A 12480-nucleotide genomic window follows, 5' to 3' on the forward strand; every position below is an offset into this window, starting at 1 on the left:
GACTATTTGGATTTTTGAAGAGAAAGAAGGCTGCAAATGGAATTCAAGGGCCCTTGTTCTACTCCATCCATATAATCCTTACTTGGGCTTCCCTGTGGAGGTCTTGCTTGGTGGCTGAGGGGTCTTGATTAGCTTCCGTGGTCCCAAGTTCCAAGGGTCCCAGCAGGTACAGTAGATGAGAGGGTTGGGGTACATGGTAGGAGCTGCTAGATCAGGAGGTCCTGGTTGAAGTGGGAAAGTAACATCAGAGAGTTACACCATTCAGAGTCAAAGCAATGATACTTAAGAGACAAATTAGGAAAGACCCAGCAAAAGCCCAAAGCACACATGGTAAATTCTGGGAGCTGTTGATCTGGTGCAAGGTCTTGACTATAGAATAACATCTCACTCCTTGGCACCCAGTGGACTTGACTTGAAAGCGATTTAAAATTTGTCACCATTGAGTGCATACTGTGATCCAAGCACACAATAAGTGATCAATTATTGTTATCTCAATTTTACAGATGAGGATACTGAGGTTCAGAATGATCACAGGGGTAGCAAAAATCTCCTAGGCCCTTCTTCCATCAGGCCACATTAGCTCTCACTGAAATGAGGAGAAATCCCTACAGTAGATCTTGCACAGAACTTCCTGAAAAATTAACTGTTACTCAAATTACAGTGCAAGTGAATGTCTCAATTTCTCATCCCTGTTCACCTGCCCAAATTATAGATCAAAATCCTTCCTTCTTAGCTCCATGAAAACAAAACCAAAAAATCCCTATTACAAAGCTCTGCGTGAAAGACAACTATCAGATAAACATGGAAACTTGACCACATTTGTTTATTTTCTTTATTTTCCAGAACCCCACAAAAATGATAGTACAGGATTGTGAGATAGTAGAAAAAATATATTGGTCTCTGCCCCCAGTTCCTGACACAGGGCTCCTGAAAACCTTGTGAATCCTTAAGTGATAAGAGCACTAGGAACATCTGCTGTTCTAATGAGGCAACTGTGGGTGGGCTCTGGGATGGAGGCTGGTCACCAGAAAAAGCAAGACATGTTTAAAAACTTGGAGATATCAGCCTCAGCCCCTGCCCCTATCTTCCCAGGAGGGGAGAGGGGCTGGAAATGGAGTTAATAACTGATCATACCGTGAGGAAGCCTCCATAAAACTCCCAGCAGTATGGGATTCAGTGAATTTGGGGTTGGCAAAGACATCCACACTCAGGAGGATGACACACCCTGACTCCATGAAGACAGAAGCTCCTATGCTCAGGACCCTCCCAGACCTCACCATATGTATTGCTTCATCTGGCTGCTCATCTGTATCCTTTATCATATCTTTTAGTAAACTGGTAAATGCAAGTAACTGTTTTCCTGAGTTCTGTGAGCTGTTATGGTAAGTTAATTAACCCAAGGAAGGGTCACAGAAACCTCTGATTTCTAGCTTATGGGTCAGACACACAGATGACAACCTGAATTTGCGATTGGCATCTCTGGTGGGGGTGGTGAGTGCAGTCATGTGGGACTGAGTACTTACCTGTGGTATCTGGTGCTATCTCCAGGTAGAGGGGGTCAGAATTGAGGTAAATTGTAGGATACCCAGTTGGTGTTACAGAGAATTGCTTGGTGGGGGGAAAGCCCACACACATCTGGTGTCACAAGTGTTATGAGTATGGTAATCATGAGAGAGCAAAGGAGACAAACAGGAGGAAGGACTGGCTTTTTTCCTAATTCAAGGATTAAAAGAGGTTTAATTTGACAAAAACAGGGAGAGTGGGAAAGGAAATGGAATTGCGCAAGGGCTGTCCATGCAAGTTTGACACACTAACTCCCCCTATCAGCACACCATAGGAAGATGCAGCCTACACACCTGCAAAATGGGTATGAACCAGAAGGGGTCAATTCCCACAGTGAAGGCCCCCAAAGACTCAAGACATGGAACTGATGGATTACTGGATAACACTGACAGACCTCTGGCAGATCTGTTGGAGCACGTAGTAGGCAGATAATGCACCCTCCCCCCAGACATGTCCATGCCCCCATCCCTGGAACCTATAAATATGTGCAATAAGAGGACTTGCAGCTGTGATTAAGTTAATGGTTTTAAGAAGGGAGATTATCCCATATTATCTATGTGGGCCCAAGGTAATCATAAACCTTATAAAAGGGAGGGTAAGAGTCAGAGAAGAGAATATGATGGTGGAAAAGGAGGTAGGAGTGGTCGTGGAAAGGCCACAAGCCAAGGAATGTGGGCACTTCTAGAAGCTGGAAAAGGCAAGGAAATGATTCTCTCTACTAGAGCCTCCAGAAGGAACCAAGTCTTGCCAACACCTTGATTTTATCCCAGTGAGAGCTATTTCAGACATCTGACTTCAGAACTAGTAAGAGAATAAATTGCTATTGTTTCAAGCCACTAAATTTGTTACAGAGCAGTTGTAATAGGAAACAGAGCAATTGAGGTGGTATTACTAATAGAAACATAGAAACCTGGGGTGCCTGGGTGGCTCAGTCAGTTAAGTGTTCAACTCTTGATTTCAGCTCAGGTCATGATCTCACAGTTTGTGAGATTGAGACTGGAGTCAGGCTCTGCACTCAGAATGGAGCCTGCTTGGGATTCTCTGTCTCCCACTCTCTCTGCCCCTCCCCTGCTCATGTTCTCACCCGCTCTCTCAAAATAAATAAATGAACATTAAAAAAAAAAAAAGAAATGTAGAAGCCTAAGAAAATAAAAATTATATAATGACTCCGGGTTAAAAAAATATTAAAAAAAATGAGAAAGTAAACATAGTTATAGTAAGGTACACTCTCATATATAAAAAAATGAGAAAGTAAGGTACACTCTCATTAAAAAAAAAATGAGAAAGTAAACATAGTTATAGTAAGGTACACTCTCATATATATTAATATAAACACTTGATAATTACTTTTAAAAAAGTTAATTGTGACTAAATTGGAAGAGCAGAGGAGGGAATGGAGGAAGGATATATAAGTGCTAAAACCTCATCTACCACACCTGGAAGTCAACAGACAATGTCTAAAGCTGAAAAATTAACAAATGGGGTGAAGGCAATTATTCAGACATTAAATTCCAAAAGAAATAGTTACAAGAGCTAAAAATAGTTGCCACTAAGGAGCATGATGAAGAGTAGAACTGAGAAGTGAGGGGCAGGGGGGTGGTGGCAGAAACTCTAACTTTTCATTAATAAACTTGGAACACAATTTAAATTTTAAATGTTATCAGTGGATTATTTGATTAAAAAATAAAAGCCAATGACAAAAAATGTTAGGAGAACCAAGAGACCAATGGAAGGATTACAATGATAGCAGAGTTCACTCAAATTTCCAAGTCAGTGACTGGTTTCCAATAGTATACTAGAATAAATTTGCTTAAGAATCAACTGAAAAATGAAACAAATGTTTTTCTGTAACATGACTGATACTTGAGAAACCCGGTTATATGGCCTAATGATTTTAGAGCTAAAGGGAATCATAACTTGAGTCCATTTTACAGATGAGGAAATTGAAACTCAAAGAGATGAAGTGATTCCTGGGCCACCTGTAAATGCTCATTTAACAACAAAAATACTTACAGACGCTTGCTGTGAGCACTGTGCTAGATGCTGGGGAATATGTAACACTTGCACTGTGCCCTTAGGGAACTTGTAGGCAGGAGGGTAGCCATCAGAAAGGGAGCTGAGTTGGGAATGTAAGCTGGTGCAGCCACTCCGGAAAACAGTATGGCGGTTCCTCAAAAAACTAAAAATAAAACTCCCCTATGACCCAGCAATTGCACTACTAGGCATTTATCCAAGGGATACAGGTGTGCTGTTTTGAAGGGACAAATGAACCCCCATGTTTATAGCAACACTATCAACAATAGCCAAAGTATGGAAAGAGCCCAAATGTCCATTGAGGGATGAATGGATAAAGAAGATGTGGTATATATATGCAATGGAATATTACTCGGCAATCAAAAAGAATGAAATCTTGCCATTTGCAACTATGTGGATGGAACTGGAGGGTATTACACTAAGTGAAATTAGTCAGTCAGAGAAAGACAAAAATCATATGACTTCACTCAACAGATGAACATAAGGGAAGGGAAACAAAAATAATATAAAAACAGGGAGGGGTACAAAACATAAGAGACTCATAAATATGGAGAACAAACTGAGGGTTACTGGAGGGGTTGTGGGAGGGGAAGTGGGCTAAATGGGTAAGGGGGACTAAGGTATCTACTCCTGAAATCATTGTTGCACTATATGCTAACTAATTTGGGTGTAAATTTAAAAAAAATAAAAAATAAAACAAGTTTAAAAAAAAAAAAGAAAGGGAGCTGAGTGAGCTGTGCAGAGACTTCGCCTTGGAAGAAAGACAGGATGTGCAGGTAGAGGCAGGTACAGGACGGACTGGGTCCTGGTGCTTGGTGGCACTAAGGTCAGGGCTAGAAAGGAGGCCTCCTAGAAAGGAGGCCAAGAGACTGGGTAAACAGTGAAGGCCTGAAGACCAGATGACAAGGCTACCATATGTAACTATCTGCATTCTGCTGTGCATGGGGACCTAGTCAGGAGATCTCAGGGAGACAGGGTCAGGGAAGCAGTTGGGGTGGAGCGCCCTAGCCAAGAAGATGATGCCACAGGGGCTAGGATTCAGGGGAGAGTCTGAAAGGAGGATGCAGTGAGAGCAAGAGGTGCTTTGGACCTTGTATCTTCTTTCTGCGAGGACAGGGGCCAATAGTGAACTTGGAGGACTTAGCGGGAGTTCCTGGCACAGGAAGTGAGAGTCTGAGGAGGCCAGCTCCCAGCAACCGCCTTCTTTATTCAATTTCTTTCCTGCCCAACCGGACTGTATGGTTCTTGAAGGGCAGGACTCCACTATGTCATTCTCTGTGTCCCCATGGAGCCTGGCAAAGTGACTTGTCCACAGTGGGTATTTGATAAATATTTGTTGCCTAATAAACTGAGCGGCTGTAACCACAGGGACCGAGTCAACAAGGAGAAAGGAGATCCACAGATAAACTGCAAAAATGTAACCAGTGTTACAATGTTATGGATAATATTAAAAATTAGAATTAAAAAACAAAATGATTGGTAAATTATTGAAGAGTAATGGAGTTTTACACAGATTTTAACTGATTAAAGCCTGTGAGAACATGAAGAAATGCTTAAGAACAAAGATATTAAGTGGTATATATGCAATGGATACATTTACATACAAGTATGTACCTATATGTACAAAAGCTAGAAAATAATAAAAAGTGAAAATTGGGCTAGAATATCAGGATTATGTTTTTTTCTCCCTTCCCAATTTTGTTAATTTGTTTTTTATTTTAAAGTTTATTCATTTTGAGAGAGAGAGAGAGAGAGAGAGCAAATGGGAGAAGGAAAGAGGGAGAGAAAGAATTCCAGACAGGCTCCGACATGGGGCTTGAATTCACAAACCGTGAGATCCTGACCTGAGCCAAAATCAAGAGTTGGATGCTTAACCAACTGAGCCACCCAAGCGCCCCCCTCAACATCCTTTACTAAAATTTTCCTTGCGTTTTTGAGTCAGGTGGGCATGATTTTGCATAACAGCTCCTCTGCTCCACTGCTTGTGGGACCTCAAGACATTTACTTTTACTTTTCTGAGTCTCAGTCTCATTTGCAAAATGGGGACATGGAAGTTCATGCCTCACTGGGCTGTCATGCACAAGAAATGAGGCCATGTCAGAAAAGCTCTTGGCACACTGCCTTGTACACATTAGGTTCTCAAAACCTGGTAACTGAGTTTAGGAATATTATAAACCCTAGTGATTGTTTGTATACTGAAGCTTTTATCCCTAATATTTGGAGATAATAGGTTTATTTGTGTGTGTGTGTTAAATTGAAATGGGCTTACTGTAAAGAAAATCATAATACAGGAAAGCCTAAGGGAGCAAAAATTATCTGAAGTACTAACACCTAGAGATGACCACTGAAAATATTTTGGTTAATAACTTCTAGAATTCTCTCTAGACTAAAGAAACAGACTTAAATAATGGGAAAAACTATACATGCATTCTATATATGCATGAACTTCTTTTAATGTCAATAACTGTAGAGATACCTTTTTTTATAGATTTAAAAAAATGTTTATTTTTGTGTGTGTGAGAGAGAAAGCAGGGGAGGGAGAGAGAGCAAAAAAAAAAAAAAAAAAAAAAAAAAGAGAGAGAGAGAATCTCAAGCAGGCTCCACACTGCCAGCACAGAGCCTGGTGGGGAGCTTGAACTCACAAACTATGAGATCATGATCTGAGCCAAAACCAAGAGTTGGACTCTTAACTGATTGAGTCACACAGGCACCCTGACATATTGTCATTTTTTTAAACTGAAGTTTACTTTGGAGAAATTTTTTAAATGCACAAAAGTAGAGAAAACAGTATAATGAACTCACCTATCACCCATCATAAATTAGCAATTTATGGCTAATCTCACTCATTTATACTCAGTCCATTCCTCTAATAACATATTATTTTTAAACAAATTTAAAACAAATCCATAATTCAAATTATACTTAAGGCAAATCTATAAAACAAGTCTAAGATGTATTTCTATATCATTATGGTTGTATGAATTTCTATCCTACAAACATATCCATTTATATTTTTAGCCAGTTTTGTATTGGTGAACATTTGGGTGTTGCCTTTTTTTTTCTATCGTAAACAATGCCTTGGTGTATATTCTTTTGCTTTTAAAAAGTACAGGCCTCTCCTTCCAAACACCTATAGGGATAAATATTCAAAATATTTAACAACTAGTATAGACATGGCTATTGAACAATCAAAAAAGGCATGGCTATAGGGCTGGAACAGGGTCCTGCAGGACTCCACTCCTACCCTTGTGCCAGGCATTAACCTTTAGTTGCCTAATCATGAGGAGGTCTGGGGGTACCAGAGGAGGAGCTGGAGCAACCAAGGTGGCAAGGAGGACATTTGAATGGCTTGGAAAATGTATATAGTTGATCCTTGAATAAAAACAGTTTGAACTGTGCAGGTCCACTTATACGCTGATTTTTTCCAATAAATATATTGGAAAATCTTTTGGAGATTTGTGACAATTTGAAAAAACTTGCAGCTGAACCATGTAGCCTAGGATACCAAAACAAATTAAGAGAAAGGTATTAAAGTAAGACTACAGTATATAATACATATAAGATAAAAATATATCTTAATTGACCGTATGTTAAGGGTAAAGCTTCTGGTCAACAGTAGGCTGTTAGTAATGTTTTTGAGGAATCAAAAGTTATACCAGGATTTTTGACTGCATGGGGGTCAGCGCCCCTATCCCCTGGTGTTGTTCAAGGCTCAACTGTATATATAACCAGTATGGCAGTATTTTAATATTTCAATGACTACATACCAGCTAAACATCAGCCTTCTACTTCCAGTACTCTCCCACGAGGAAACCACTGTTAACAGGCTTTTTTGAGGCGTATACTTCCAGAAAACTTCTATGAATATGAATATATATGTACATAAATATATTATACATAAAATCTCAAAAAATTTTTACATAAATCAGAGGTATACTTTACATACTACACCATGTATTTGCTCTTTTTACATAACAGGATATCTAGTAGCTATTTCCGTATCAGCATACATAGATCTACTGTATCCACAAGTGGCTTGATGTTGCATTGTAAGGCTTTAAGACTATAGAGGGGTGTGTGTGTGTGTGTGTGTGTGTGTGTGTGTGTGTGTATCTATGCAGGCACACCCATGTGTGATGTAGGATTCTTTCTCCCTATTCTTTTCCTTTCCTGTATTTCTCCTTGATGATTTTACCCAAGGCTCAGGGGACTGAATGTGTCAATTGGTGACACTGTAGTCACCAGTGAGCCAGCTGAGCTTTCAGAAAGGTCACTGGTTAGTGCTAATAACCAGACACAGAAAGTACATAAAACGACTTTTCCAAAGAGCTTACCTGGAACTTCTCAAAGATTTGTTTCTCCCATGTGGTCCTTTTCCAAGTCAAGAGTCTTAAAGACATCACAATTTTATAGAGAAACTGTTCCTCATCGACATAAAATTAGCATTCATTTTAGATGAAATCCAGAAGTTCCAGAACTTGAGACTTTGGTTGTTCCAAGTGACTGAAATGCCAAAACAGAAAATCCGCAGTACATGTAGGGCAGACAGACAGACTTGCAGTGAATTCAGTCAAAGGCTTTTACAAAGGCTGAACGGGCGTCAGCACAAATTTTCTTTCTAAAGACAGTCCGGTTTGAATCTTTCAGTATTGCCATGAAAGTCAAACTAGAGGAGAAAGTCAACCTTTCATTCAGACTCTCTTGACTTGGGCCTTGAGTTGTGAGATTTGTCCTTGGGAGATGGCAGGTGAAGGTTTGTTTCTTTTATTGCTATGGAAACAGAATGGCAGCACCTCATTGGCTCAAGCACTCAGCTCTTAAAAAGAAGGCTGGAGAAGCAGCCAGCTAACAAATTCTCTAAGACACAAGACAAAATATGCTTCAGATATACTTTCAGAGGGGGGCACCTGGGTGGCTCAGTCGGTTAAGCGTCTGACTTAGGCTCAGGTCATGATCTCGCGGTTTGTGAGTTCAAGCCCCATGTCGGGATATATGCTGACAGCTCAGAGCGTGGAGCCTGCTTCAGATTCTGTGTCTCACCTTCTCTCTGCCCCTCCCATGCTCATGCTCTGTCCCTCTCTGTTTCTCAATAAACGTTAAAGAAAGAAAAAGAAAAAAAGTAGGATGCTTAACCTATTAAAGAAAAAAAGGTATACTTTCAGAGGAAATAGAATTAAACTGCACTCCTAAACTTAATTGGCCTATGGCAGTAGTTGCCAGACAGGAGGAGGATTTTATGTTCTTCTGTCATTTGCTTACACAAACCTAAAACTCTGAAGTAGGCAGTTTCTTCTTTGAATTTCAGGCTTTGAAATCTGTGAAAGTATAAATCCCCTAGGGCAGGAATCCTTTTTGGTGGCCAAGGAGTTCAAAATTTTTCCCCCTTAAGCTTTCCTAAGCAGAAAAGCTGCTTTTTCTCATTATAAGAAAGAAATATGTCTGCTTCTGATAGACCAGGGGCTTTCATTTTTATTCTACTGCAATTCATTATAAGAAATATATTTTACATTTTATGATAAAAAGTTGCATGAAATAGTACCTTTATTACATGCTATTCTCATCTATTTTTTTTCTTCAATTAAAAATGAAAGCTCATTATAAATCCATTTGATTGATTTCATGATCCACTGTTAGGTCACAACCCATAGTTTACAAAACATTGTTATACATTCATCCATTCATTTGACTTCACATTTATTACCTATTGTGTGCCAGGTACTGTTGTAAGGTGTGGGGATATATTCAGTTTGTGTGCCCACAGAGCTTAGAGACTAATGGGAAAGCAGATAATAAATTCAATAAAAGCACAATGAAACTTAAGGGCCTCACCAGATGCAGTGGAAGTGTACAGCAGGGACTTTTAATGAATCAGACAACAATTTTAGTTACAGAAGGGATTTGATTAGTGTTGCATATTAGAAAGATCAATTTGACTGCAGTGTTGAGAAACAATTGGAGAGGCCAAGTCAGGAGGCAGGGAAACCAGTTAGGAGTCTGTGGCAGTGGTCAAATGAGAACAATGGTGGCCTTGGCTGAGGGAGCTGCAGTAGGGATGGAGAAGGGAGGACAAGTAAGACTTGGTGATTGATCAAATGTCACAGGAAAAAGGAGGAGGCAATGATGGTTCATGGGTTTTTAGCTCAAGCAATTGAGTAGATGGCAGTGCCAGTTTATTGAGATGAGAAAGTCTCGGGGATAAACAGAATCGAGGGAACAGATCATGACTTTGGGCTTGGATATGTTGAGTTTGAGGTGCCAGGGAGAAACTCAAGTGGTGATGTTCATTACAGAGTTTGTTCCATGATTTGGGAGTTCAAAAGAAGAGTCTGGACCAGAAACACTTTAGGAGTCTTCGGGGTAGATTTAAAGGAAAGGGATGGATGAGATCACACAGGTAAAGGGTGTAAGAAGAGAATAGGTTCTACAACAGAGCCCTGAGAAATATCACCAACACTTAGGACAGTATTTCTTAAAGCTATGCTATAGTTCAAATGTGTATAACCATCATTTGAATGAAAGAAAAAGGTTCATTAGTTTCATGAAACATGAAGTGTGTAAGTAGTGCTACCAAATTGATGCATACTCAGCAAAGTCATTGGAGAATTGGGCATTTTTCATCTTTCTGTCATGCCAATCTCAGTGTGTCAAGCACCATGGGCAGACTAGATGGAGACAAACTTCAAAAACAAAGAGGGAGGGAAAGAAGTTACAAAGATAACAATGAGTAGATTTGATTCATCTGGTCAAATCCATCTCCATCTAGAGACTGGATATTACTTCAAGTCTGTTTGTGTGAAATTTTATATTCAAATGCTTTCCTACAATAAAAAAAAAGCAGGATTTGGGTCTTGTGTAGAGAGTGGCTAACAGCAAAGATACAAAGGAAGCAGGCACAGAAGAAAGTCACTTGACTAGGCCAAGGCTTAGCACTAATTACCACTACTTTAGGATTTTTGTTTCCTCCTTTCTTCTCTTTAGACATGAGTACACTTTTGTCAGATTCAATATAGCAGAAGGGAAGGAAATGAAGGCTTTTAGGGACTAAGTGTTAACTGCTCTTTTCTTTGACTGAATTTAGGGAAACTGTGGCATTGCAAAAAAGGCTCTTTCCAAAGACCCAGGAAGGGGACTGATGCTAACAACATTCTCAGTAACTTTCCCCAAGCAATGCTCCTTATTATTTGGAATGGAGGTGTAGGAGGCCAGAATATCAACAGTATAAGAAAGTAGACGTTGAATAAATGAATGAGAGAAACTGTGACTTAAGAATCCAAGTATATCATCAAAATTAGCTTGCACACTGGGTTGGGAAACGGGCCTTGCGTGATGCTGTAGCCCTAATGAAGTGACAAAAGTGATCAGCCAGTGTGTACTTAGAGGCTTTCCATTTGGGTAGCCCTATTTGTGGCTTTCTGAGAATACTCCCAGTGTGGAAAAGTCAGTGTTCTTTTAGGAAGCTTATCATTATCTCCAAGTTGCTCAATTTCCTTTGATCATTTCTTGTCTATCAAGATCTCATTTTAGGGTGCTAAGTTCCACTGACTCATTCAGCTTTTTCCAAGTGGCCCCTCACCAGGGAGCCACAGGAATTATATAAGCACCTGCAGTGCCACTCTCACATCTAGAAAGAGGGGCCACCGCCCTGAGCCCTGGGCTTTAGAGAGTTCTGCATATCACAGGTATACCCAAAAACCTGAGTTTATTAAAGAACACATAGGCACTTGATCTGCAGCTCAGCGCTGGAACAGCAGGACCCACAACCCAAACATCTGTTGTTCTCATCAGTAACATCATTCAGGATCCAGGGAAATGCTTCTCCACACCTCTTGTCCTTTCTCTTCAAAACAAAAGATGACTGTGTCAAAATGCTATTTGTCTTTCTTTGTCTGCCTTATTTCCCTTAGCATAATACCCTCTAGGTCCATCTATGTTGTCCTAAATGGTAAGATTTCATTCTTTTTTTTTTAATGGCTAATATTTCATTGCATTCTTTACCTTTCATCTATGGATGGACACTTGGGTGGCTTCCATACTTGGCAATTGTAAACAAAGCTGCAATAAGCATAGGATGCATATATATTTTCAAATTGGTGTTTTCATTTTCTTTGGGTAGATACTCAGTAGAATTACTGGATCATATGGCATTTCTAATTTGTTGAGGAGCCTCTATACTGTTTTCCACAATGGCTGCACCAATTTATATTCCAACCCACAAGACATGAGGGTTCCCTTTACTCCACATCCTTGCCAACACTTACTTCTTTTTTATAACAGTCATTCTGACAGGTGTGAGGTGATATCTCATTGTGATTTTGACTTTCATTTCCCTAATGACCAGTGAGGCTGACAATCTTTTCAGAGAAAGGCAAATACTATATGATTTCACTTATCTGTGGAATCTAAAAAACAAAAGAAACATACAAAAACAGAAACAGACTCATAAATACAGAAAACAAGCTGGTGGTTGCCAGAGGGGTGGGGATGTGGAATCGGTGAAATAGAGGAAGGGGATTAAGAGGTACAAACTTCTAGATATAAAATAATCATGGAGATATAAAGTACAGTATAGGGCATATAGCCATTAATATTGTGATAACATTGTATGGTGACAGATGGTGACTACTCTTCTGGTGAGCATTGCATAATGTATAGGATTGTCAGATCACTGTGCTGTATGCCTAAAACTAATATAATACTGTATGTCAACTACACTTTGATAATAAAAAATTTTTTTAAATACTAGGAAAGTTTCTGGTTTGTGCTGTTGCTAAGGTCAGAGACAGACACTGCTTTGGAATTCAGGAGGGATGAGGGCAGTAGTAGTGAGGTGAGAGGAAAGGTAACTTGTAGAAAGTTCTCAGCAGGGATGCATAGATTCATGCA

The 12480-nt window shown here is 39.8% G+C and overlaps 1 protein-coding gene across 2 annotated transcripts in view; it reads right to left on the bottom strand.

The window, feature by feature from the left end:
• Positions 1 to 12480, bottom strand: part of FLACC1 (flagellum associated containing coiled-coil domains 1) — a 63401-nt gene that overhangs the window by 35006 nt on the left and 15915 nt on the right. The window contains exons 1-2 of one of the 2 annotated variants that reach the window (XM_043577475.1): positions 7932 to 8495; positions 83 to 221 (exon numbers count right to left, since the gene is read on the bottom strand). In XM_043577475.1, the coding sequence (XP_043433410.1) occupies positions 83 to 195 (113 nt within the window). In that variant the 5' untranslated portion in view covers positions 196 to 221; positions 7932 to 8495. Of the gene's footprint in view, positions 1 to 82; positions 222 to 7931; positions 8496 to 12480 lie in introns of those variants that run through there. The other variant, XM_043577477.1, reaches the window with a different exon arrangement.

The sequence above is a fragment of the Prionailurus bengalensis genome, chromosome C1 (assembly GCF_016509475.1).
Source record: "Prionailurus bengalensis isolate Pbe53 chromosome C1, Fcat_Pben_1.1_paternal_pri, whole genome shotgun sequence".
Taxonomy (NCBI): domain Eukaryota; kingdom Metazoa; phylum Chordata; class Mammalia; order Carnivora; family Felidae; genus Prionailurus; species Prionailurus bengalensis.